Source organism: Salvelinus namaycush, chromosome 34 (assembly GCF_016432855.1).
Source record: "Salvelinus namaycush isolate Seneca chromosome 34, SaNama_1.0, whole genome shotgun sequence".
Classification (NCBI taxonomy): Eukaryota; Metazoa; Chordata; class Actinopteri; order Salmoniformes; family Salmonidae; genus Salvelinus; species Salvelinus namaycush.
In genome coordinates, this window is record NC_052340.1 from 9,506,088 (window position 1) to 9,533,542 (window position 27,455).

At 42.5% G+C, this 27,455-nt stretch overlaps 3 protein-coding genes across 4 annotated transcripts; 2 read left to right on the plus strand and 1 right to left on the minus strand.

Moving 5' to 3' along the window:
- Positions 1-4,845: 4,845 nt before the first annotated feature.
- On the plus strand, positions 4,846-8,237 carry LOC120029013 (TLC domain-containing protein 3A-like). Its single transcript, XM_038974299.1, has 5 exons — positions 4,846-4,982; positions 5,594-5,677; positions 6,862-7,078; positions 7,244-7,342; positions 7,470-8,237. Exons 1-5 carry the CDS (start codon positions 4,864-4,866, stop codon positions 7,767-7,769), a joined length of 819 nt encoding a protein of 272 aa, XP_038830227.1. The 5' UTR covers positions 4,846-4,863; the 3' UTR covers positions 7,770-8,237.
- A 23-nt stretch (positions 8,238-8,260) lies between these two features.
- LOC120029014 (gem-associated protein 4-like) lies at positions 8,261-14,974 on the minus strand. Its single transcript, XM_038974300.1, has 3 exons — positions 14,885-14,974; positions 14,704-14,792; positions 8,261-11,562 (listed from the first exon to the last, which is right to left on the minus strand). Exons 2-3 carry the CDS (start codon positions 14,711-14,713, stop codon positions 8,342-8,344), a joined length of 3,231 nt encoding a protein of 1,076 aa, XP_038830228.1. The 5' UTR covers positions 14,714-14,792; positions 14,885-14,974; the 3' UTR covers positions 8,261-8,341.
- A 77-nt stretch (positions 14,975-15,051) lies between these two features.
- Positions 15,052-25,199, plus strand: LOC120028909 (tapasin-related protein-like). 2 transcript variants are annotated; one of them, XM_038974180.1, is made up of 8 exons: positions 15,052-15,362; positions 15,526-15,711; positions 15,821-16,096; positions 19,016-19,345; positions 19,616-19,945; positions 20,697-20,798; positions 20,947-20,963; positions 23,179-23,305. In XM_038974180.1, the coding sequence occupies exons 1-8, from the start codon at positions 15,317-15,319 to the stop codon at positions 23,191-23,193; spliced, it is 1,302 nt and encodes a 433-aa protein (XP_038830108.1). In that variant the 5' UTR covers positions 15,052-15,316; the 3' UTR covers positions 23,194-23,305. The 2 variants fall into 2 exon arrangements, with proteins under 2 accessions (XP_038830108.1, XP_038830107.1); XM_038974179.1 differs by lacking the exon at positions 20,947-20,963 and having other exon boundaries at positions 23,179-25,199.
- The last annotated feature ends 2,256 nt before the right edge of the window (positions 25,200-27,455 follow it).

The following is a 27,455-nucleotide window of genomic DNA, read 5'->3' on the forward strand; positions in this document are numbered from 1 at the left end:
GATTCTGAAGAATATAAATGGTCTCTTGTGCTGGGCAGCTGGTTTAATACAGAGTGCTGGTGACTCCTTACGCTACCCACTCCCTTCATTGCAATGCAATATAATACACTGTATATAAAATAAATATGGCATAGAGAAAAATACTTGACTACATGTTTCAGCTAGAGGGGGTGGCCATTATTCAGTAAGGTCTCTACTAACCAAATGTTTAGTTTTTGAGGGGAACTGTGTTATAAATATCCACCAGCACTTCGTACTCTGCCTATTCCATTGCCCCCAATGCAATACACTATATATGAAATACATATTGGGTTATAGAGAAAAAAATATTATTTGTGCTGAGGTATAAATGGGATTGGAAGTAGTCAGTAGGGTCTGTAGAATCTATATCTGGTGACATTTCATGTGCTCTACTTTTGACTAGGGCCCATGGTGAGAGGAGAAGGAAGGGGAGTAGAGGAGGAGAAGATGTGAAGAGAGGATTTTTTTGGTTTGACGTTACTCTTAAAGATGATTTGCCCTTCTTATTTTTATGCCCCTACTGTACCAATCCCATTGCTTTTTAGCTAGTGGTGGCTAAAGTTAGCCGGAGTTTGTAGTAGCTGTTTAAATAATAACTTGTTTTATTCAGGCTTCTGATAAGAATCAATGAATTAGAAATTCCTAATATCACACCCTTAACGACAACACTAAGGCTGTCGGTCTGGTCCAGCCAGCATGGAACGTTGCCATGGAACAGGAATGTCTGTCATTATAATTCTACAAAGTCTCCATTCTATTATTCTACAGGAGAGGTGATGGAGCACTAGCTAAAGCCTGAGGGTCTGGTAGAGAAGATAGGATGATATAGTAATAGGAGAGGATGGGAGGAGAGAGAACAGAGGGGAGGGGAGTGAAGAGGAGTTTCTGTGTTTCTGGAAGAACAAGACAATGGAATGGATGGAGGGAGTCTTAAGTGTGCCCCTTGATAGCCTGACCAGTCTACTATCTGGTCCGTCTTCTCTGCAGTCTTTAATGACAGGCTCTAGTGGCCTAACCTCGGACCTCTTATAGTGTAAGGCTTCTTGTGTAAAACTTTAATATTCGGGCGAAATTTTCGTAGTGCAAAATAATTGTCAAAGCACAAAAAAATACTGTTAACCTCATAAGTATGGTCATAGGGCTCTGGTCAAACGTAGTGCACTATATAGGGAATCGTGCCATTTGGGAGGCAGACTATGAATTCCTTAAGGTATCTTGTGTAAGATGGTACTTTGTGCACAGATATGTAAAATATGTTGTTGGCTTGAGAGTATGTTGTTTAAACATTCCGTATTCCTTAAGTCTCCCATGAAAATGACACCAGATAGTAGAGTAAAGTAGAGACTCAGAGCTACAAAATGGTATATTATACACTGCATTTGGGAAAGTAATTCTGCTTTGAAAGTTGATATACTTTTGAGAAAAGGGCCTTTGAATGTTTTGGTACTGACTGGAGAGCTCTCCTTTGTCTACACCCATTCAGCATTGTTCACACCCTCTTAAAGAGGTGGGTGGGGCTGGCTTAAGGATTCACATGTTAGGTCATGTGCTAAACAATGAGTAGTTTAGTAAAGATTAAGACTAAAAGTGGTAGTAGCCTACAAAAAAGGAACATTTCCAGGTGAACAGAAAGTGTCCAGATGTAAAGATACCTTAATAGAAAATGACTAAAGTAAAAGTCACCCAATAAAATACTACTTGAGTACTTGGAATTGCTAAAATGTACTTAAGTATCAAAAGTAAAAATAATTTCAAATTCCTTAAACCAGACAGGCCCAATTTTAATATTTTTGTTATTGACGGATAGCCAGGGGCACACTCCAACCCTCAGACATAATTTACAAACAAAACATTTCTGTTTAGTGAGTGTGTGGTATGTCACAAAATCATCTTACGTCCACACATATCAATATACATTTTATATATCAATATTTTGCTAAGTCTTGCAAAGTGGACGGATCTCCACAGAAGGTGTAAACAGTACAGACAATGGTTACTTGCATAGCAGCAATATCAGAAATAGACAGTGTCAATATAAATAAAATAATATACAGTATGTACACGAACAAGATCAATAACGATATTGATAGACGAGGTAATTGTATCCATACAGTCAGGGGTAAAGTGGCTGAGCAGCAGGATAATAAAAATAATTGTAGCAGCAAAGTAAGGCGTGTGTGTTAGGAGAGAGTCATGTGAATAGAAGCACTGCAGATAGTGCTGATGACTGGTCTGTCCGAACCTCGCATGAACAAGGGAATCTATATTCGGAGAGCCTGTTTCTGTCCTTACCTTGACTTTGGTGCAGGGCATGTGATGTCCAAAAAGAAAGACAAATTCCAGATACTAACGTTACACACATTTCATACATGTAAGTTACTGTTAGCTAGCAAGCCAGCCATCTAATCGCCGCTAACAGCAAGCTTTAACGTGGGGTCTTTTGTTTAGACATGTAATGTTAAAGTTAGCTAGCTAAAAAATTTACCAAAATCCCAATCCAGAGTAAAGTTAGCAAGCCAGCCATCGAACTCCAGCTGGCTGGCTAGCTAACAGCACGCTATAATTAGCAATACAAACAAATTTTCATAGCTAGCTAAAGTTAACCAAAATAGGTTCAATGTTAGATTCTTACGCATATACATAGATGAAAGCTTCACGTCCTGTGTCATTACCGTTTAGTTTGAACAGCTTGTTTAGCACGTTGTGTCAAGTAACTTTGGTTCACACTGACAGTGTGCAATGCCATAAGTATCATCAGAACTTTCTCCCTCTCTGTCACCGATGCCATGGTTGCCCTTAGTTTGAAGATGTAATCCGGAGACATGTTTTATACAACAGCCTTCTGTGTTCTCTTTTCGACTCCCTATGCATTCTTCCGTGACACACTGTTGATTGTCGCCATTTCTTCTCCATCACTGTCATCAGAAGACTCTACAATGTCTTCAATTAAATTGTTTTTACCTAAATCAGGTATTTCCTCATCGTCTGATTCATTTTCAGAGTCAGAGTCAGTATGGCACAATCGTCCTCCAGAAAGTGGTTCATCACAACTTTTTCCCCACTTACCTTTGTCGATTGCACCTGATAAATTCAGGGCAGCAATGCTATTGAGAGAAGTAGCAACATATTTACAGTTCTCCATGGCTAATGTTATATATTTAGAAAAAACTGCAGTAGAAAAGATTATCTACACATTACGAGCAGCTCATTTTATAGACACAAGATGCTAGACCAATCCAATCTCATCTCTCGGCATGTGCAGTCCACTCATTATCTCAGCCAATCATGGCTAGCGAGAAGGTTGCTGACTTTTTCTGTGGCTAAACCAACTAGGCTCATAATTTAACAATTGTATTCGTATTTACAGATGGCATACAATTTGATTTTAAGGCATATGAAAGTTCACATGTTCAAGAAGGCATTTCTTTTTTTAACATTTATTTTAAATACATTTTTTTACCCCTTTTTTTCTCCCCAATTTCGTGGTATACAATTGGTAGTAGTTACAGTCCTGTCTCATCGCTGCAACTCCCATACGTACTCGGGAGAGGCGAAGGTCGAGAGCCATGCGTCCTCCGAAACACAACCCAACCTAGCCGCACTACTTCTTGACACAACGCACATTCAACCCGGAAGCCAGCCGCACCAATGTGTCGGAGGAAACACCGTACACCTGGCGACCTGGTCAGTGTGCACTATGCCCGGTCCGCCACAGGAGTCGCTATTGCGCGATGAGACAAGGATATCCCTGCTGGCCAAACCCTCCCTAATCTGGACGACGCTGGACCAATTGTGCGTCGCCCCATGGACCTCCCGATCGCAGCCGGCTGCGACAGAGCCTGGGCTCGAACCCAGAATCTCTGGTGGCACAGCTAGCATTGCGATGCAGTGCCTTAGACCACTGCGCCACCCGGGAGGCCCGAGAAGGCATTTCTGCCCCCAAAAAACATTTTGATAAAAACATTTTTTTTACGTTCAAACAGTTCTCCTGTGAAGTCGTGACTTGCGACATATGCCTAGTTTCCTGAATCGGGTCACATATAGATTCTACAGACATTACTGAGTACTTCCAACCCCATTTTAACCTTGGCACAAATAATAGTTAAAAAAAAATCTTTAACCAAATTATTTCCATATACTGTGTATTGCACATGTCAAACTCATTCCAAGGAGGGACAAGTGTCTGCGGGTTTTCGCTCCTCCCTTGTACTTGATTGATGAATTAAGATCGCTGATTAGTAAGGGACTCCCCTTACCTGGTTGTCTAGGTCTTAATTGAAAGGAAAGACTAAAATCCAGCAGACACTAGGCCCTCATGGAATGAGTTTGACACCCCTGGTGTATTGCATTCGGGGCAATGGAATAGGCAGAGTACAAAGTGCTGCTGGATATTTAGATGACATTCACCCTAAAAAAAATATGGCTAGTAAAGACCCTACTTATAAGTACTTCCAACCTCGCTTTTATCTCTGCAGTTCTTTAAAAAAAATTGTAAACCAGTCTTAAAAATGTTTTTATACAATATTTTTCATTGTTTTCATAAATATTTCTCATTGTTTTCATACATTTCTTGTTGGATTTGCTTATAAGCACAATACAAATAAATGGTCATTGATTAATTGTAATTTATTTTGAAATCGACATTGCAATGTTTTGAAACGTGGACTTTTATTTTGAAGGTTTCCGCACACTTCCAGTCAGACGCAAAATTATTTGAATAGTACCTGAGGTCAAAAGGGTCAGCTACTATTAATTTGCATCTTCTGCGTGAACGCATACAAGTACGGTTCGCTTCCTGCTTCCTCGTATTTCGACCGTGTAGCTGGTTAATGCGAGTGTATCATGTATATGTTAGCTTGTGGCGTTGTATTTTTCCCGGGACTGTTCTTCATATCCAGGAAAGTGCTTGAATCTGCTTTCAAAAATTGGAATGATGCAGATGTGTTTGTGGTCAGCGAAAGGTAGGCTTTATTGTGACTTTCCGTATTCATAAACAGTTATTGTCATTGAATGACTTAACTAGTAACTGACACTAGGTATTTCAGTGAGCAGATTTCTAGTTCTATCGAAACAACTCCGGAGAAATCTATCAGAACTGAACCGCAAACTGGATTTACAGGAGACATTGAAGATGCCGATTCTCCTTTAAAACCAAGAGCAATTTAACTTGCCATTAACCCGTTTTTCAAGCTTAATAATGTCAAAATACGTTCGGTAACGTTACCTGCCAAAGAAGGGCGTTTCACTGAGCGACAGATGGACTTCCAAAAAGGGTCTAAGTAAAAACGTATGCAACCGAAAAAATGTTTTATCTGAATAATTTAATTTATTTCCATATTGGAAATAATTTATTTCCATATTAGTAATGGAATTAAAATACACTAAATGAAGCCTATCTAGAAATATATAATCACTATAACGTACCCTATATTGTCTACATAACCCGTTACCTGGCACCAATAAATTAATATAAAACAATTTGTTTGCTATTTTAAATTAATATTAAAACAAATGAAAAACCAATTGTGCGCACTTGCATAGCCTCATCTCATGTATTCCATCTCTCCACAAGGTTGCTGTCCTCTACCCATGCCACTCTGGCTACTATTGTTGGGTTCATAATTGCTACTGCCTCCAATGATGTGATGTCTGACAGGTAAGAATTCATGTTTAAATAATTTCCTTTTAAACAGCAATCATCACGTGTAGTGATTGCGTAATCTCCTCTGAGTGGAAATATAACCAGTGATTCTTTGTTACAACCAGAGCCATTAAAAACAAGAGTTTTTGGGGCAGAGGCCGTAGTACCCTTATAGATAAAAGACTGACATGCACAACAAGAGCCCGTCACCAGAGTCCTCTCTAGAGATTAAATTGAGCACACCCCCCCCACCCACCACCACCAATTTTAACACTGTGGTCTCATTATCTGCAGGGTTTGGCTGTTTTCATTTCCTTCGTGACTGAAACTGTTCCTCAATTATTCATAGTAAAAAAGGAAACCGTTTTGAAAAAGCGTAAGGTCATGAACAGTCAATTTGACTGTAGGGTCTCCGCAAATATAATTAAGTTTATCCTAATCATCTATGGCAAAGATATTTATATTTTCCCCTTTCGTCTGTAGTTAGTTACTGTCTAGCTAGGTCTTCAGCCAGCATGGAACAAAAAGGGAGCGGGGGAGGGTCGTTCAAAACTCGGACGCAGTTGTCAAGTCAACACACCTGTCAGTGTTGTTGTGAACCGCCTCACAAGAGAAATTGAAGATGTATAGCAAAATCAAAAACAAATTGATACAATGTCAGTGTTTGAGTTGCTTTGTGTATCACCAAATTTGCTTGATGATTTTACTGCAGCACTACATTCAAGTTGCTTGACATGGGCGTTTCAAAGAGCTATCACTCAACGTCGGGCTCATGAATATAAGCTTCTCGCCCACTCAGCCTGTCTTTTCAAACTTCCTGGTAGTTAGCCATGAGAGGAAAAAAATATAATTTCTAATTTTTAGCATTTCTATCCAAAACAAATTATGGGTGATTTTATTTTAGTCACTAAATGTTAGTTTACATGGGCATCAGAATGACTGTTTGGGACTTTTTTTTATTTTTAATTCAATGTTTAATTCCAGGTCATGTGACATGATTAACCAAAACACAGCCCTATTTATATTTTACTCTACCCTCCAGTTTCATTGGGTGTAGGAAGAGGATTCAGTGATAAAGGATAAGGCCACATTTCTATTTGTTTCACTGGTTAAATCATCAGGTTTAACACACAAAATCCAGTGTACGTGCTTACTTTCATCATGATCCTAATGTACCGGTATGTCACCATCTTCTTTAGGCACAGACTGACCAATGAATTTGTGTGGTTTGGCGCTCCTTACATGGCCTTTGATATCTACGCCATGTATCTGAGTAACTACCACAGTCAAAAGGTCAAAGGGCACGAGGAGTACAGAAAGCACTCCCTCCTTACCATTAAGCAGTTCCTCCTCCGGCATCCCCTCATGGTGGTTCATCACATGGTCCTCCTCATGGTCTTTATGCCCATCACTCTGGTGAGGACAGAGCACAATTACTGTACAGTAACTTTAGGTCTGATGTGTTACATCGGCAATTGAAATTTTTGTTATTGAGAATTGGCAGTGTCATCCTCAAAAGCTGGCTGTGCTCACTGAGTTAGTTTTTAATATTCATATCATGCTGTCCCCCCCCTCCCTCAGTTCCTCAGGACCGGTCTAGGTGGAGACTTCTTCATTGGCTGTTTCTTCATGGCAGAATTCAGCACTCCGTTTGTCTCATTAGGAAAGGTTCTGATCCAGGTAAGGCTACTCCCAGATTCATAAACCCCTTTTGTTTTTGTTGCGCTTTAGGAAGTCTTAGCATAGTATAAATGGTACTATAACTCGGTGTACAATCATTAAACAATCCATATATTTTCCTCTCTAGTTGGGACTAGAGGACTCATGGCTTCACAGAGTCAACGGTGTGATGGTTCTGCTGAGTTTCTTCACCTGCCGTATCCTGCTCTTCCCCTACATGTACTGGGTGTATGGTCAGCAGTACACCATTCCCTTCCACAAAGTGCCTTTCCATCTACAGCTCCAGTGCAACTTAGCCAACCTATCCATACTGGCACCTCAGATCTACTGGTTTGTGCTGCTGTGTCGCAAGGCCTATCGCCTCTACCTGCGTCAGACTGGGTCAATGGGTCAACCTGCTCACAAAGATGGCTCAAAGACAGATTAGAGGTGCCATCTAATTCTGTGGTTAGCAACATGTCAATTATGCTTCCTTTGCCCTCAGGTCTTCAATGCCATGAGTTATTTCAATCCTTGCCTCTAAAGGAACAGTCTGTGGAATTTAGGACATGCAACTGCCTATGAATACAAAATGACTGGTATTTATAAAAATTCTCAGGGGTCAGACACCATCTGTACTATGTAGTTTGTGCAATAAATATTGAGTGATTTTTGAATAATTGTTTTCTACCTGAGAGTGACACCATACATGACTAGTCAGGATAACTTCTAATCCCCAAATTATTTTTCATAGTTACTTAATTATTTTAGGTATGTGAAATGTTGCACTAGAAAATAGATTTGACAGACAAATGAAATAGGTTTAGCACTGACAGCCCAAGCTTTTTGGTCAAGTTGTAACCCTGTCTTGTGTCCTAGTGTGGATGATCAAAGTTTGTTTTGATGAATAAACCATTGAAAGACATGCAATTTGTCAGTTTTATTCAAAAGTACATTTTGGGTCAGAACATTGGGGCTAGGAACAATAAACCCTCATTCAAGCGCTGTCTTAAATGTGCATCAACCTGTTGACGACAGCTGAGCAATTTTCTGATGCAACACAGCCTTCATCTCGGCACTGTCCAGGTTGTCTGTGATGGTGGTGAAGAAGTGGCGAGTGTTCTCGGTCTCCAGGTGGGAGCTGCTGCTGGGGTGTGCGGCCAGCACTGCCTCATAGTGGGTCAGGATCTCCAGTGCACACAGGAACAGGGACTCGCACTGACCGCCGGGCATCATCACCTGAATGTGCTGCACATGGCAGAAGAGCTGGCTCAGTACAAACAGCACCTCCTGGCTGGCGGTGGTGGTAGCTGCCCTCTCTTTTGGGTCTTTGTTGGAGGGAGACTGTGACAGCTTTCCCCTCAGGGAGTCTATGACCTCTCTCATGGCGCTGGCGTACAGCCGTCCCACATGGGCCCAGCCCTGGCCAGGCAGCCAGTCTTTGCAGCTGGAGCCACAGAGCAGCTGGAGGACACGCAGCAGTAGCACGGACAGACGTAGCTCGCAGGAGAAGGCCCGCAGGTCCAGCAGGGGGAGAAAGTCCACGTACTCCAGAGAGTAAGGCACGTGGAGACGGCCTGAGCGGAGCAACTCTCGCATGGCTCTCAGCAGCCTGCCCCACTCGGTGATGGTGCACCAGGGTAGGGTCTGCGTCACGGCCACCAGCAGGCCTTTGCTGAACATGTTGACGTCGTCGGGCCGGTGCTGGTCCAGAACCAGAGAGGTCAGCATGGTGTCCTGAATCTCGTCAGAGACGGCGCAGCACTCCATCCACACCAGCAGCCCTGTGCCCTGCCCATACTGGGCCAACTTTAGGCCAGACCACTCCTGCTCCGGCAGCTCGCACACAGCCAACAGTGAGAATGGCACCTCGTTTTTGAAGTGATCCCCCCACACTACCTTCAGGTGGAAGCGAACAGTCCAGTCCAGGGCCTCCACTTTATTGTAGAGCCAGAAGAGGGCTCTGGACCAGGTGTTGGGGGCTGAAGCCACCTCCCGTCCCACCACCTTGCCCAATGCAGTCAGCACAGTGACGAGCAGCACCTTGGACTCCATGGATAAGTGACGTGGTGCGCCCTCTGCAGGAAGCTCCCAGCACCTGCAGCCCTCGTTCAGAAGCTGGCAGAGGACGCAGAGGAGGGGGAACGGGGAGCAGTTCATGACCCAGTGTGGAGATGCATCCTGGAAATCCAGAGAAAATGCAGAGTGGAGCAAACGCAGGCACAGCTCCAGGCTGCAGGTGCTAGAGCCAGAGGGGGAGAGGTGAGGCAGGACGAAGGCACACACAACCTCTTCAGGGTGCAGGAAACTCTGTCCGCTCTCGGAAATGATCGGCTGCATCAGTGCAACCAGGAAGTGCAGGAACTGGTCCTCCTCCTTAGCCGAGGACAGTTTAGTCATGGCAGTATCTTGAAGACAGCTGCACAGTAAGCTCCCCGTCCCCTCTGTGCAACCGGGAGCACCGCCCCTCAGCCCTGAGAGCTGCTGGAGTATCTTGGAGAGGAGGCTGTGGGCCCCATGGTTCACCACCGCTAGATGGCAGCACCGACGCAGGGTGGCCTCGGGGTTCTGAAAGGCCACGCGGGCTATGGCGGCCACGGCCAAGCTGAGGTTGTTCTGCGCCGCTCCCCCCTGGATGATGCAGTTGAACGCCATGTTGAGCTCCTCACTAAAGCCCTCCGTCACAGCCAGGGGCAGAGAGCCCTGGAGACCCTTCTTGGAGCAGGTTAGCATTTCCGCTAACGTTGTGTTTTTCTCAGCTAAGGGGAGCTCTGCGAAAATGTTCACAATAATGTCCTTCAGCTTTCTGCAGTGCTCTACTTCTTCAGTATCTATTTGGCACTTTGCAATGAGAGTGGAGACTAATTTCATGACAATGTCCTTTCGCTGGAATGCGGTTTTGTTTCTCTCCAGACAGCTGATCCACTCCTCCATGCTCAGGGACCAGCTCAGTTCAGTGGCAAATAGCAGAGTGAAATCTTGGAAGCCCTCCAAGCGGTGGTTAATGATGGCTACGGCAATGTGGGCCATTTCCCCAGCGTTGCGCTCTGTGTCGGGGAAGGACAGTGAGCCTAACAAGCCTCTAAAAGTGCTTTGCACATTGTTCAGTGTCTGGCGCTCACCCTCATCCATGGTCTCAAACATGGACCGTTCCTCTAGGGACTCGAGCACTCTGGCCAGACAGCTTTTAAGACGGAGTGCCAAGACGCCGGGGTCACCACTGTCTGTCATCTCCAGCAGCCCTCTCTTCTCCCAGGCCTGAGTGAGCTGTGAGACAGTCTGCAGGGCTTGCATTAGTGTCATTCCACAGGGTTTAAACTGGGAGGGTGTGTGGGCTGCCTTCAGGTCACTGTGGGCCTCGCTTATCACCTGGACCAGATCAAACTTCTCTATCCCAGCATGCCTCTTTCTGACAATCACCGTACTGGTCAGGCTCTGAAGTTGCACCTCAGCTGGGAGGATGATAGCTTGGTCTATCAGATGCGAGGTGTACAGGGAGTCGAGGCAGTTGGATAGGGCACGGTAGCAAAGGTCAGAGGTGCTCAGATGCTCTTTCATCTCCCCCAAAGCATGAAAAAGAATGGACAGCACATCAGTGGTGGATGGTGGTGATGTTGGGGTATCTGGGTCTGACTTGAATCTCTTGGCAGCCTGAGGTGAGAGGCCAGTGGTGTTGGTGAGGCGGGTCCACTGGTTAGTAAAGACCATATCGAGGTCGTCCTCCTCTTGCCTTCCCCCCCTGCCCTTCCACAGCTCCCACCACACCTCCAGCAGGACGCGGACGTCCTCCTCAGTGCTGTTTCGGGTAACGTGTTGAACTAGCTTCTCTAGCTCAGAACTCAGGTGGGACGATGGCAGACACAAAAGCAGCTGGGCGTAGATCTGAGAGAAGCCTTTCAACTTGACCAGCTCAAACATCACTGTTCGGTTAATGTCAGGTAGACTGTTCTGCAGAGAGAAGAATGGATTCTCCCTCCAGCCGATTTCCATGTCCTCTTCGCTCTCCCGCCCCAGTAATTTGCTCCATAAGACACAGATGATTTTCTTCTTCCAGCGGACACTGCTCAGACAGCTACCTCGCTCCTGCCCACAGATTTCTCTGACAGCCTGTAGAATTGGGTGGCCAACCTTACTCCAGTCCTCCTTCTGTAGGGCACTGAGTGACGCTGGCTGGCACAATCTGTTGGCCAACAGAAAGCCTCCCTGGAGAACGGCAGTCTTCTCACAGCTCAGCCAGGAATCTGAAAGCACAAGCAGAACAGTGAGAACGTATGAACACAGGAGTAGACTAGAGAGGAGTTAGTTCAGGACAGAAATCAGGTTGCCAGGGCCAAATCCATTTGAGTTCTGTCACTTTTTGACAGATCCTCTTTGATAAAAAAATAAATAAAACTTAGCATTCATGTTTGCCCATGGAAGAAGTTGTCAGGAAGTTACTTTTTGTAACTGAATTCCAAAACATTCCAGAGATAAAGGTGCTCAAAGGTGACCCATTTTGCATACCCCACCATACCATGAGACATCCATGGAAACGATAAACGGTTGAGTTTGATATAATTTAAAAAGCTTACAAATAGGTTTGCAAGCTTCGGTTGAGACACATGCTTTTGAATACAGGGTGGGTGTCATTTCAATCATATAAATAATTCATAGCATGGACCTATCCTTCAGACCACTGGAATTTAGCTGCTACGCCATTGAAATGTGAACTTCTGATTATTATCACCTAGTCAGTTGTACAAGTGAATGCCTTCTGCATTTAACCCAACCCCTCTGAATCAGAGGTGCGGGGGGGCTGCCATAATCGACATCCACATCTTCTGCGCCTGGGAAAGAGTGGGTTAACTGCCTTGCTTAGGGGCAGAACAACATAATTTCACCTTGTCAGCTCGGGATTCGATCCCGCAACCTTTCAGTTACTGGCCAAACGCTCTAACCACTAGGCTACCTGCCGATCCACCCACATTCAAATGTCAACTGATAGGGGTGAAATTACAGGTTTAGCACCTATGTGGAAGCTAGGTGATTTGCAACAGCACTTAGCTGCATTCAAAACAAATTTCCTCCACCGCATCCCATTTCCCTGTAACATGGCGGAGAATTGCAATCGAGCCCTTTACCTATGGTTTTGGTCCACCAGCTTCAAACAGCTGTAAAGAAAAAATTTTGCTATTAAAAATATAATACACAGCAATTTAGATGGTACACCGATTCCCTACACTATTCAGTGCTTGTTTTCTGAAACTGAGCGAACAGTGTAGAATTTTAGGAATCAGGAAATGACAGTGATTTCTACATTGACCACTTGACCTGATTAACACAGCTACAAAGTCAAAACAGCTTTCCTATTTTGAAATCAGATGCCATTCGGGAAGGAGAAACCAATAAGCGAATATCATAGCCAATCCCAACACTAGAGGGTAAGTAATTCTGTGAAACACACCATTCCACTATTACTGCAGATATTTTGGATATTTTCTGTAATTACAATGCATACATTCTTAATAAAAATCCTGTGTAGAACCTTGAAATGGTCATGTCTATTCTATTATCTATATTTCTATGATTTCAATAGGTTTCCTATGGAAGATTAAGAGTAGAATTTAAAACAGATATTCCCATTCAAATCAACATTCTATGTGTGGACTTCTAACCATCTTTGTGGTACCATTTGTAAGTTGAAATGTCAACTTATTAGTACATTTATCAGCCAAAACATGACACACACCCTGTATTCAAGAGCATGTTGTGTCTCAACCGATGGCAGTCACAAGACAACTTCAGATGTAAAAAAGGGTCTAAGCTACAACATGTGAATATGACAAATCAAAGTTAACACGTTTTTTTGATAGTTGATGTTTAAGGTTAAATGGCAGTTATTAAATAAATATTTAAGCAATTATACAATAGTTTGACAACCCTGTTTGTAAACTTTTAAGTGATATCAATATCAACTGTTTTCCCCCCCACCCCCAGTGATGAAGGTATACAGGGCATTCAGAAAGTATTCAGACCCCCTTCACTTTTTACACATTTTGTTACGTTACAGCCTTATTCTAAAATTGATTTAAATTTAAAAAATCCCTCAATCTACACACAATACCCCATAATGCCAAAGCGAAGAACAGGTTTAGACATTTTTGTAACTATATTAAAAATAAACAGAAATACCTTATTTACATAAGTATTCAGACCCTTTACTATGAAACTTGAAATTGATCTCAGGTGCATTCTGTTTCCATTGATCATCCTTGAGATGTTTCTACAACTTGATTGGAGTCCACCTGTGGTAAATTCAATTGATTGGACATGATTTGGAAAGGCACACACCTGTCTATATAAGGTTCCACAGTAAACAGCGCATGTCAGAGCAACAACCAAGCCATGAGGTCGAAGGAATTGTCTGTAGAGCGCCGAGACACAGATCTGGTGGAAGGGTACAAAAACATTTCTGCAGCATTGAAGGTTCATAAGACCACAGTGGCCTCCATTCTTAAATTTAAGAAGTTTGGAACCACCAAGACTCTTCCTAGAGCTGGCCGCCTGGCCAAACTGAGCAATTGGGGGAGAAGGGAGGTGACCAAGAACCCGATGGTCACTCTGAACAAGCTCTAGAGTTCCTCCGGAGATGGGAGAACCTTCCAGAAGGACAACCATCTCTGCAGCACTCTACCAATCAGGCCTTTATGGTAGAGTGGACAGATGGAAGTCACTCAGTAAAAGGCACATGACAGCACGCTTGGAGTTTGTCAAAAGGCACCTAAAGGACTCTCTGGTCTGAAGAAATCAAGATTGAACTCTTTGGCCTGAAAGCCAAGCGTCTGAAGCATGGTGGTGGCAGCATCATGCTGTGGGGATGTTTTTCAGCAGCAGGGACTGGGAGACTAGTTGGTATCGAGGGAAAGATGAACGGCACAAAGTACAGAGGGAGCCTTGATGATAACCTACTAGAGCGCACAGAACCTCAGACTGGGGTGACGGTTCACCTTCCACAGGACAACGACCCTAAGCACACAGCCAAGACAATGCAGGAGTGATTCTTATTGAACATCTCTGGAGAGACCTGAAAATAGCTGTGCAGCGACGCTCCCCAACCAACAGAGCTTGAGAGGCTTTGCAGAGAAGAATGTGAGAAACTCCCCAAATACAGGTCAAAAGTCACTGAGCACTTCTACAATGGGGAAAATGACATGTTTAGTTCAAATCAAAAGGGGTGCTGTCAAAGTGATTGACTTGAAATAGATTTACCCTAACGCACAGCTCTACATAGTTCACACTTGACCGTAAATAATCTGTATTGTCAGCTAGCTAGTTCAGCAAATATATACAGATAACATGTTATAACTATAAGCAAATGCATTCAACTCAAATCTCATTGCTACCTTGATTCATTGTGTTTGGGTGAGGCGCAGTTCAGTCTTCAAACGTGCATCCTTTCATCCACGCTGGACCCAATTCCACGCCAAGCCAACTACAACGAAGAGCACGTGTACATTTTTGTTCAATGCATTCTACTAATTGCAATAAAATGAGACAAGTTTAATACTATAAGTAGATACTTACTTTCCAAGGCGATATTACAAGAAACCAATGAAAGAAACGTGTTTTTCGATCACTCAAAACAACTCTTCTTACGTCCGCATCACGGTCACGTGGGCGGGATTTTATTTTTTTGAAGAGCGTCAAGATGTACTTTAACTTTACAGCGCCACACATGGTATGGATGTATAGTGAGGGTTGTTTAGTTGCTGTAGCATGTTTTGGTTTTAATATTGTTTTTCCTAGTAGTTTAACACTTTCTGCCTCATTCACTTATCTGATTATTAGTTTACTATTACAAGCCATTGTAAAAATCAAATGTTAACGTGTTTTACGGACAGCTGCACAAGCAGGTTCTGTTTTATTCATTTTGCGTCAAGTTGTCTGAAATGAAAGTGAAAGCTCTTCTAGTTGAATGGCACAGGGAAAGATAGGTCCAGAAGATCGTTTTGTAACATGATTTTAAACGTCAATATTCTTATCTGTTTATTTCTCTGTGGAGGTAGGCTACTTTATGACCTATTGTTTTTGTTTTTTTGCTATCATATTTCTTTAATCTGATGGTTTCAGGCATGTTGTGCTCGTTCAGAGTTATGCTTGTTAGCCAATAATTATGATTGTAAAACTCTCATAGTGATTATTCTACTTATTCCTCGATTTGACAGAGGTGCCAGGAATCCAGTCTTTCGAACAGGTGCCTTGGCTGCCCTGTCAGCTGGTGGATGAAAGTGTAACGTTCAATGATGAGGGACATGCTGAAACCGAGTACCAACACAGAGACGCTGGGCTGCAGTTTGGCCATCCAGGGGACAGTTCTTTGAACCCTAATACTATCACCTTCCTTGTTACAGGTGAATGAGAGAAACAGCTGAACAAATGTCAGATTTGGTTATGTGTTCTTCACTGGTTAATGTTTGTTGTTTTCAACACTGAGAGGTGCTCTTCAAACCGTGTGTTCAGGCTCTAAGGTGGACATGAGGAAGTACATTGAAGGAGTAGTGGAGCACCAGCTGCAGTGTGAGATCCGCAGGTACAGCACAGAGGGCCTCCAGATGCGTTGGCCAGGTTTAGGAGCCCAGGAGCATGACATCTGGTTCACCTGCACCATACGGCACACCGACGGTGTATTCATCATCACCAGCTTCCTCAGACACACACCTGCAACACCCACACCTGGCCAGGCACACTACCGCAACTGGGCCGCCATCGCAGACAGAGCGGCGCTAACCACTTCAAGTAATGCAGACTTTTCATTCTGTCTATTTGTTATGCAGTAGATCACGTCAAACTCATTCCACGGAGGGCCGAGTCTGGGTTTTCTCTCCACCCTTGTACTTGATTAAGGTCACCAATTAGTAGTGGTGTAAAGTACTTAAGTTAAAATACTTGAAAGTACTACTTAAGTTATTTGGGGTATCTACTTTACTGTTTATATTTTTGACTACTTTTACTTCACTACATTCCTTAAGAAAATATTGTACTTTTTACTCCATACATTTTCCTTGACAGCCAAAAGTACTGAATGCTTAGCAGGACAGGAAAATAGTCAAATTCACGCACTTATCAACTGAACATCCCTGGTCGTCCCTACTGCCTCTGATCTGGCCGACTCACTAAACACACGTTTCGTTTGTAAATTATGTCTGAATGATGGAGTGTGCCTGTGGCTTTCCGTAAAATAAAAAAAAATGGTGCCATCTGGTTTGCTTAATATAAGGAATTTGAAATGATTTATACTTTTGATACTTAACTACATTTTAAACCAAATGTTTTTTGACTTTTTAGAATTTAGTGGGTGACTTTTACTTGAGTCATTTTGTATTTTAAGGTATCATTACTTTTACTCAAGAATGACAGTTGGGTACTTTTTCCACCACTGCTAATTAGTAAGGAACTCCCCTCCCCGAGTTGTCTAGGTCTTAATTGAAAGGAAAAAAACAAAACCCGCAGATACTCGTTGGGACACACCTACTCATTCAACGGTTTTTCTTTTTTACTATTTTCTACATTGTAGAATAATAGTGAAGACATCAAAACATAACACATATGGAATCATGTAGTAACCAAAAAAGTGAAACAAATATATTTTAGATTCTTCAAAGTGGTGTTTGGTTCTGAGAATGGAAATATACTTATTCATGTCACTGAGGGAGAGTGGGTAATGTATAACGTTTACATTCTGTCAGGATATGTTATTGTTAGCCATCAGGGATCCTCTGGGAGGAGAAGAGACAGTCTGGTACCAGGCACCATGACAGCCGTGAGTTGGGGAGGAGTGAGCACTTTGGGGCAGAGGTCAGGTCAGATGACGTGAGGAAGAACCGATATCACTGAAGGTTTTGTCTAGCAACAGAGATGCATTGGCTGTTCAGATGTGTAGGAGGAGACTCAGCATAGGAGAAAGGGTTAAATACTAGTGCTGGTGTGAATGTTTTCGTCGATTCAGCTGTTCGATCCTTTGGGAAGAATAAGCTTGGTTTGAGCTTTCAGTGTCTGAGTTCTTACTCTAATAATCAGAACCTAACAGTAGCCACCCTTTGCCTTGACAGCTTTGAACACTCTTGGCATTCTCTCAACCAGCTTCATGAGGTAGTCACCTGGAATGCTTTTCCAACAGTCTTGAAGGAGTTCCCACATGCTGAGCACTTGTTGGAGGCTTTTCCTTCACTCTGCGGTCCAACTCATCCCAAACCAACTGAATTGGGTTGAGGTTGGGTGATTGTGGAGGCCAGGTCATCTGATGCAGCACTCCATCACTCTCCTTCTTGGTCAAATAGCCTTTACACAGCCTGGAGGTGTGTTTTGGGTTATTGTCCTGTTGAATAACAAGTGATAGTCCCACTAAGCGCAAACCAGATAGGATGGAGTATCACTGCAGAATGCTGTGGTAGCCATGCTGGTTAAGTGTGCCTTGAATTCAAAATAAATCACTGACACTCACCAGCAAAGCACCATCACACCTTCTCTTCCATGCTTTACGCTGGGAACCACACATGCAGAGATAATCCGTTCACCTACTCAGCATCTCACAAAGACACAGCAGTTGGAACCAAAAATGTCAAATCTCAAAAAAGGACAGATTTCCACTGGTCTAATGTCCATTGCTCATGTTTCTTGTCCCAAGCAAGTCTCCTCTTCTTATTGGTGTACTTTAGTAGTAGTTTCTTTGCAGTAATTCAACCATGAAGGCCTGATTCACGCAGTCTCCTCTGAACAGTTGATGTTGAGATGGGTCTGTTACTGGAACTCTAGCATTTATTTGGGCTGCAATCTGAGGTGCAGTTAATTGCCGATTTCTGAGGCTGGTAACTCTAATGAACTTATCCTCTGCAGCAGAGGTACTTCTGGGTCTTCCTTTCCTGTGGTGGTCCTCATGAGTGCCAGTTTCATCATAGCGCTTGATGGTTTTTGCGACTGCACTTGAAGAAACTTTCAAAGTTTGACATTTTCCAGATTGACTGACCTTCATGTCTTAAAGTAAAGTTGGACTGTTGTTTTTCTTTGCTTATTTCAGCTGTTCTTGCCATAATATTGACTTGGTCTTTTACCAAATAGGGCTATCTTCTGTATACCACCCCTACCTTGTCACAACACAACTGATTGGCTCAAACGCATTAAGAAGGAAAGAAATTCCACATTTAACTCTTAAGAAGACACACCTGTTAATTGATATGCTTTCCAGGTGACTACCTCATGAAGTTGGTTGAGAGAATGCCAAGAGTGCAAAACTGTCATCAAGGCAAAGGGTGGCTACTTTGAAGAATCTCAAATATAAAATATACACTTTTTTGGTTACTACGTGATTCCGTATGTTATTTCATAGTTTTGATGTCTTTACTGTTATTCTACAATGTAGAAAACAGTAAAAATAAAGATCCTTGAATGAGTAGGTGTATCTAAACTTTTGACTGGTACTGTATGTCAGTTATTCCTTTTATACCCTTGTTTATTTAATTTAGGCATTTGTATATCTATGTAAGAGTACAATTTTTATGTAAATTGTCCAATACTTCTCTCTCCTGAAAGTCAGTCACATATACTGTACCGTATGTCTGTCACACGCATCAGAATAAGACCCTAGCTATAATCTCTTTCTATATTTCTCCTTCCTCTGCACCCCCTTCCTGCCCTGCCTTGGCTGTGACCTGTGTGTAGCTGTGATGCTAGTCCTCACCCGCTCTCCCTCTGTGTGGGTGGGCCTAGTGAAGCAACAGAGCTTGCATTGTCAGTTTGACGTGGACCACAAGGCAGCTGACCTGACAGTGGAATGGCGTTTTCAACAACGCGGCGAACGCACCACGCTCTTCAGCCACTCCAGCCGCTCGGGCCAGACGGAGGGGAGCGGGGTGCCGCTTAACGCCATCGGTAGGGGCAACGCATCCCTGACGCTCCCCCTCACCAAGCAGAGCAGCGAGGGGACGTATGTCTGCCTTGTCTCAGTGCCTCCGCTGTTTGGTAGCCATGACATCACTCTGCACATCATGGGTAAGGTGGATGGGTTAGTGGTCACAGGACTTGATGCAGACACATTTCATTATTGAAGCTTTGCGCCATCATTTGCTCATTGAAAGAATACGCAAATGACTTTTATTATCACTACCTGATATGGTATACACTTTTATGAATTTGTACATCTCTGACATGATAGCCATAATGTAACCAATTAAAGGTGTCATGGACTGCCATTTTTATCCCCTTGTATATACCGCCAACATCCTCATTGTAATGCCAGTCATTTCTGACATCGTCCCTCAGAGCCGCCTCGCGTGTCCTTGAACGTGGACTCTACCATCTCCCTGGTGGACAGGGGGGAGCAGAAGGTGGTGTGTGAGGCAGAGGGCTACTACCCCCTGGACGTGGAGATGGAGTGGTTCAGGGAGCCCAGTGGCGGAGGCCTCCTACCAGAGAAGCTGGACACTGTCCTGTACTCCAGCCACCGCCACCACCAGGACGGCACCTACTCTCTGTCGGCCTTCTTCCTGCTCCACACTTCCCTGCATGACTCGGGCTCCAAGTACTTCTGCAGGGTGTCTCACAGCTCCCTGCGCATGCCCATCCGCAAGAGCTTCACCCTCATCGTCACAGGTTAGGTGGTTTAGGAACTTATCATGGAGTTTTAAACCTTAAACCCTTGATTAAAAACCAGTCTGATTACGTACAGGGATACAGTATGCGTTCATACACATTTCTGCAGATTTACAGAAGCATGTTTTATACATTTTATATACACTGAGTATACCAAACATTAAGAACACCTTCCAAATGGTTGACCCCCCCCCTTCCCACAGTTGTGTCAAGTTGCCTGGATGGCCTTTGGGTGGTGGACCATTCTAGATACATACGGGAAACTGTTGTGTGAAACCCAGCAGCGTTGCAGTTCTTTACACAAACCGGTGCGCCTGGCACCTACTACATACCACGTTCAATGGCACTTCAATCTTTTGTCTTTCCCATTCACCCTCTGAATGGCAAACATACACAAGCCATGTCTCAATTGTCTCAAGGCTTAAAAATCCTTTATCCTGTCTCCTCCCCTTCATCTACACTGATTTGAAGTGGATTTAACAAGACATCAGTAAGGAATCATATCTTTCACCTGGATTCACCTGGTCAGTCAATGTCATGGAAAGAGCAGGTGTTCTTAATGTTTTCTATACTCAATGTATATAGTCTTCACATGATATTAATCCAAGCGTACTACACTGTATGCAGTACCAATTCATGGCCACTAGGTGGCAACCCCAGTACATACAGTATGTACTGTATTATGCTATGAGAGGAGAACATGCTACAAAAAACTGCGTTGACTGAAACTTTAGATGTTATGTTTTATCAGAGTATGACAGTTGGAACGCTGCGCTGTGGTTGTTCTTTGGCTTTGGATCCATCTTGGTCATGGTGGCCATTTTGTTTGTGATGCTACCCCGCCTGAGCTCAGGTGAGCATCTCTAGTTCACCACACTCTGTCCTTTACCTTTAGTCATTGCCAGGTTAAGCTTGTTAATGAGGTCACCCAATTGAGATATTGCTAATTATTGTTTGCTTGCTAGGACATCCTGTGAACTTTGAATGTTTTTCTTTTACAGCAAGAAAAGCAAATCAGGTGGGTACATCTTCATACCTAACGCGTGTGTGTTTCAAGTTTTATTAGTAGTATAGACGGGATATGCACGGTATACATCATCCAACAAAATACCTACTACAGATTCTTTCTCTACAATGCAACAACAATAAGAAATAATAAAAGATAAGCATACGAACAAAGTAAATGGCAGTAGAATAGAAAACATTTTAGCATAAGTACAATACAGGAAGGCAAAATATACAGTGCATTCGGAAAGTATTCAGACCCCTTTTAACATCTTGTTACATTAAAGCCTTATTCTAAAATTGATTTAATCGTTTTTGCCCCTCATCAATCTACACACAATAACCCATAATGACAAATCAAAACAGGTTTAGACATTGTTGCAAATTAATACTTTTTTTTAAATGACGGAAATACCACATTTTACATAAGTATTCAGACAATTTACTTAGTACTTTGTTGAAGCACCTTTAGCAGTGATTACAGCCTCGAGTTGTCTTGGGTATGACACTACAAGCTTGGCAGACATGTAATTGGAGAGTTTCTCCCATTCTCTGTAGATCGTCTCAAGCGCTGTCATGTAGGATGGGGAGCGTTGCTGCACAGTGATTTCAGGTCTCTCCAGAGATGTTCGTTCGGGGGACATTCAGAGACTTGTACCGAAGCCACCCCTGCATTGTCTTGTCTGTGCTTAGGGTCGTTGTCCTGTTGGAAGGTGAAACTTCGCCCCAGTCTGAGGTCCTGAGCAAGTTTTCATCAAGGATCTCTGTACTTTGCTCTGTTTATCTTTGCCTCAATCCTGACTAGTCTCCCAGTCCCTGCCGCTGAATAACATCCCCACAGCGTTATGATGCTGCCACCACCATGCTTCACCGTAGGGATGGTGCCAGGTTTCCTCCAGACGAGACACTTGGCATTCAGGCCAAAGAGTTCAATCTTGGTTTCATCAGACCAGAGAATCTTGTTTCTCATGGTCTGAGAGTCTTTAGGTGCCTTTTGGAAAACTCCAAGTGGGCTGTCATGTGCCTTTTTACTGAGGAGTGGCTTCCTTCTGGCCATTCTACCATAAAGGCCTGATTGGTGGAGTGCCCGCAGAGATTGTTGTCGTTGAAGGTTTTCCCATCTCTACAGAGGAACTCTGGAGCTCTGTCACCTCCCTGACCAAGTCCCTTCTCCCCTGATTGCTCAGTTTGGCCGGGTGGCCAGCTCTAGGAAGAGTCTTGGTGGTTCCAAACTTCTTCCATTTAAGAATGATGGAGGCCACTGTTCTTGGGGACCTTCAATGCTGAATAATTGTTTTGGTACCCTTCCTCAGATCTGTGTCTCGACACAATCCTGTCTCAGAGCTCTATGGACAATTCCTTCGACCTCATGGCTTGATTTTTACTGACATGCACTGTCAACTGTGGAACCTTTATATAGACAGGTGTGCCTTTCCAAATCATGTCCAATCAGTTGAATTTACCACAGGTGGACTCAAATCAAGTTGTAGAAACATCTCAAGGATGATCAATGAAACGATGCACCGGAGCTCAATTTCGAGTCTCTTGGCAAAGGGTCTGAATACTTATTTACATAAGGTATTTATTTCTGGGCTTTAAAAAAAATAGTTAAATGTAAAACCTGTTTTCACTTTGGCATTATTGTGTGTAGATTGCTGAGCAATTTGTTTTATTTGATAAATTTTTTAATAAAGCTGTAACGTAAGAAAATGTGGATAAACTCAAGGGGTGTGTATACTTTCCCAAGGCACTGTATAGTCCAATATTTACACATGTACTGGAGAAGGTGGGATTGGGGGCAGTGTATGAACTGAGTAGTATATTAAGGGTTTGGTTGCAGCAGTTGTGTGTGTGTGTGTGTAGCATGACTAGGGTTATCACGATACCAGCATTGCGATACTCAGAGGTATCGTGGCAATGAAACAAAACATGAAGCAGACTACATTTCCTGAGGAAAACAGTCCTAATGTTGGAAACAAGCAGCCTTATGTTGTCACCCAGAATCACGTTTCTTTTCCAAGCTATAGCACACAATATTTGACACACTGTAGGTTTTTTAAAGGACCATAGAGTTTAGTCTGCTTTGTTTTCCTTTTTGAAAATCAGGTATTGTAGTATACTGGTATCTTGACAACCCTACATGACTGTATACGTGTGGGTGTGCTTGAGTGAGTGTTTGTGTGAGACTTCCCTGCTCATTGTGTGTGTACTGTATCTCTCCTGTTCAGCGCAAGCCCTACTGAGAGAACAATCCAGAGTGGTCCTTCTCTTCATCGCTGGACTTCTCTATCAGGTGGTTTATTTTGGAGTTAATGTTTCCCCTGATTCTCCTATTATAAAAGTACACAAAATATAGAGACTATCCCACAAGGTCATAGTACTGCTCTATGATAAGATTGTGTAAGGTAGCTTAATTTTGCAATAAAAATACTTGACATGGAATAATTTAATTTGATAAAAATGCATGATAATGTTTGCTATGAAAAATATGCACTAGGAAATTGATTTGTTTAAAATTGAAAAGCAAGGGCACGGATGAGATTGTGAATATATATATATTTTTTTAATTTGTATTTAATAATTGCTGTTGTGTTTACTGTTTTCGCTCTAGAGATTTCTACTAAGTTAGCAGGTCAGAGTGTGATGTCAAATCCAAACAAGCTCTATTTATACAGCACATTTCAGACATGGAATGCAACACAATGTGCTTCACAGGGAAAAAACTGAAATATTTACTACACAACAAGCGTAAGAGGATAAAAACCAAAAGAATAACAAGCTGAATGACTAAAAAGCACCCTAAGGAAAATCATAGCTAAAAATGTGTATTTTAAGAGCTCTTTTAAATATGACCACAGTTTTTGCCCCCCTCTGGTTCTCTGGCAGGCTATTTCAGAGGCTGGGGGCATAATAGCTAAAACCTGCCTCTCCATGTGTCTTGGTCCTAGGTTTTGAGAGTTCAACAGAAAGCCCCTTTGTAATAATCAGGTCCAGAGTATGGCTGCAGTTATGGGTGGGCCCAGTAACATGTTGGATAATGTCCATAGAGCTCAAAAGATGCATAAATTCTCTTTGTCAACATGAATATTAGTCACCCAACACAATAAATTGATCATAGTTCTCAAGGACAATAGTTCAGAGAAATCAGTAAAAAAAGTGTGGCAGTGCTTTGGTGGCCTACACAGGGTTATGGCCAGCACTGGTGTCTGCCATTTAAACAGTATAGCGGCATGCTCAAAAGACCCAAAGTCGCCAAACTAAATGTCCTTACAGCTGAGAGCATTAGTAAAAATAGAGGCCACCCCCCCCCCACACTTTGAAAAGATGTCTTCTGCTGAAAGCCAATCTGTTTCCAGAGGCTTTGGCGTAATCTTGGTTAAGTCTTTAGTACCCTACATATGGAGAAATACTGTGCCAAAGCCCCATCTCTGTTTCTACATAGTTAACTTTACCATAAACACTTCACTCTGGAATGGCAGCTGTTCCCAAAGGGCACATGGTAAATTCCCCCCAAGCCATACCTTTGGGCACTAATGTTGGCACGTGGGGAGAAGTGTGGCTCTGGAGAGGCTATCATCACAGAGCAGAGCCAGTGTAAAGCTGCGTGCCTGGTGGGTCAGGAGTCAGCTGAGGGCCAGGGCTCCTCTCCGCCACACAGCCCAGCTCAGAGCTCCACCAGTGGAAAGGGCTGTAATGGGATCTGGGGGCTCAAGGATACACAGAGTAGACCCACGGGTAGTTCTAACTGAGCATCTGCTTCCTGTAAACTATGATGCACAATCTGGGGTCATACTAGGGTCAGGATTGGTTGTGGTCTAGGTCTATTATAGTCAACTATGGTTGTGGGTTACATATTTAGTCCCCCGGAAGGGCTCCATCGAATATAAACTTGGAAAGTAAAGAGACAGATCTGGATGGTAACTTCCCTTCAGTATATGTTCCCGGATGAGTTTCGGAGATACTTCTTCATCAAAGGGATTGTAAAAAAATTATGTAGGTGTAGGTAGTTTATTTGCAAAAATGATTCATGACAATTGTTGACAAGCATGCACCTGTTAAGCAGTGGTGCAAAAAGTACCCAATTGTCATACTAGAGTAAAAGTATAGATACCTTTTTAATAGAAAGTTACTCAAATAAAAGTAAGTCAGCCAGTGAAATACTACTTGAGTGAAAGTCTATGTATTTGGTTTTAAATATACCTAAGTATCAAAAGTAATTTGTAATTGCTAAAATATACTTAAGTATCAAGTAAAATGTATGAATCATTTAAAATTCCTTATATTAAGCAAAGCAGATGGCACCATTTTCTTGTTTTTAAAATGTATGGATAGCCAGGGGCACACTCCAACACTCAGACATTATTTACAAAAGATACATTTGTGTGTAGTGAGTCTGCCAGAGGCAGTAGGAATGACCAGGTGTTCTTTTGATAAGTGCTTGAATTTGACCATTTTCCTGTCCTGCTTAGCATTCAAAATGTATCGATTTACTTTTGGGTGTCAGGGAAAATGTATGGAGTAAAAAGTACATTTACTTTCTTTGTGAATGTAGTGAAGTAAAAGTTGTCAAATATAAATAGTAAAGTACAGATGCCCCCAAAAACTGCTTAAGTAGTACTTTAAAGTATTTTTACTTAAGTACTTTACACCACTGCTGTTAAGAAACTAAATGTTGAGGACTGTTTGAGCCCCCTGGATTAATGAACTGAAAAATTGTATAGTTCAAAGAAATGATGCAACAGAGGTGGCAAACAAGTCAGGGTGATTGGTTGACATACTGTAAATTGAGAAATGTTGTAACTTAACAAAAAGAGAAGTTCTAGTATGGCATAAACCCAAATGGAAAAATACTTTGGAGTACCTTAAATGATATCATGGGCAGAAACCCCAATTCATCTCCATCGTTTGAGGTTGAAGGGTATAACAAAATGTTTCGATATTGCCAATCATTTCAATGACTATTTCACTAGTAAAGTGGATAAAGTGAAATGACAACAGAACAGCAAACCAATATATATATATTGTATAAAAGATCTAATGATGAAATAGAAGGATTGTTTTGAATTTGGTCAATTTAGTGTGATAGGGGTGGGAAAAACGATGGTTATCCATCAATGATAAGCCAACAGTGATAGAAGAATTTGTATGTTTAAGATAATGACTAAAGTATTCCACCCTGAAACCATATAATTGTATGAAATGTGTTAGAGTCATAATCCAATAATGTGTGTGAATTGTGTTACTATTTCGCAATATGAGCAGGGTATAGTTGAGACGTTCAAGGACAACTGAACTGTCGACTTGTGATAACGGTGAAACTAATAACTGGAAAGAGGCCTCCCCACCCTAGGGAGGAGAAAAACTGTTAGAAACGGCTTGCAGAAGATAATGAAACATGTTGCAGAAGTGTGATAAACAATGTATGTGAACTGTGGAAAAATACAGCCCACCTAAAGCGAGGTGGAGGTTCTACTGATGTGAGTTCATTTGTGTGTGCTATAAAAAGACTGTTCTCATTTTGAAGACAGAGCGCTCTCTGAATAAAGAATTGATCTATTGCAGGCTGAGACTGTCTATTTCTTTGAACTGGAGAGTTACAACCTTCAGGAATTAGACAGCGCTTTTGTAGTAGTTGCGTTCAACCATTGAGATGGCAAATTCTCGTGACAAACAGGTATAGACAACCTTAATGGGAAACTATTGAGAATGCTAGCCGACTGTATTGCCACCCCTATTTGCTATATCTTTAACCAAAGCCTAAAGGAGTGTGCGTCCACAGGCATGGAAGGAAGCTAAAGTAATTCCACAGCCTAAAAACAGTAAAGCACCCTTTGGTGGCTCTATCAGCTGCCCAATCAGTTTGCTGCCTGTTCTTACTAAACTGATGGAGAGGATTGTTTGACCAAATACAATACTATCTTTCAGAAAACACGACTTTCAGCATGCATATAGAGAAGGGCACTCAACTTGTACTGCACTAACTCGGATGATTGGTTAAAATATGGATAATAAGATGATAGTTGGAGTAGTATTGTTATATTTCAGTGTAGCCTTTTTGTTATTGATCATAAATTGTTCTGATCAAAAAACTAACTTGCTATGGCTTTACATCACCTGTCATCATATGTTTGGAGAGTTATTTATCCAATTGAACCCAGACAGTGTTCGTCAATGGAAGCTTCTCTAACATATGTACAGTGTGGTGTCCCTCGGGGCAGTTTCCAAATGATTTACCACAGGTCTTCCACATAGTCATTCTAGCTTTGTGTATGATTCCACACTCTACATGTCAGCACCCAAAGCCAGTGAGCTCACTGAAATTCTAAAAAAGAATTCAGTCCGTATCAGAATGGGTGATTTAAATAATAAACTGGTCTTACATCTAAAAGCATTATATTTGGTTCAAAACATTCTCTAAGACCTAAACCTCAACTGGCGTTTTACATAAATGGTGTGACCGTTGAGGAAGCTACACTCCTAGGTATAACATTGGATGGTCAATTAT

What these genes read in the sequence shown, in the direction of transcription:
- LOC120029013 (XM_038974299.1), top strand. Translation starts at nt 4,864, where the DNA reads ATGTATATGTTAGCTTGTGGCGTTGTATTTTTCCCGGGACTGTTCTTC. An exon ending in GTGTTTGTGGTCAGCGAAAG is followed by an intron (nt 4,983 to 5,593) that starts GTAGGCTTTATT and finishes TCTCTCCACAAG; the next exon opens with GTTGCTGTCCTCTACCCATG. An exon ending in TCTTTATGCCCATCACTCTG is followed by an intron (nt 7,079 to 7,243) that starts GTGAGGACAGAG and finishes CCCCTCCCTCAG; the next exon opens with TTCCTCAGGACCGGTCTAGG.
- LOC120028909 (XM_038974179.1), top strand. Translation starts at nt 15,317, where the DNA reads ATGATTTTAAACGTCAATATTCTTATCTGTTTATTTCTCTGTGGAG. An exon ending in TATCACCTTCCTTGTTACAG is followed by an intron (nt 15,712 to 15,820) that starts GTGAATGAGAGA and finishes CCGTGTGTTCAG; the next exon opens with GCTCTAAGGTGGACATGAGG. An exon ending in GCTACCCCGCCTGAGCTCAG is followed by an intron (nt 20,799 to 23,178) that starts GTGAGCATCTCT and finishes TCTCCTGTTCAG; the next exon opens with CGCAAGCCCTACTGAGAGAA.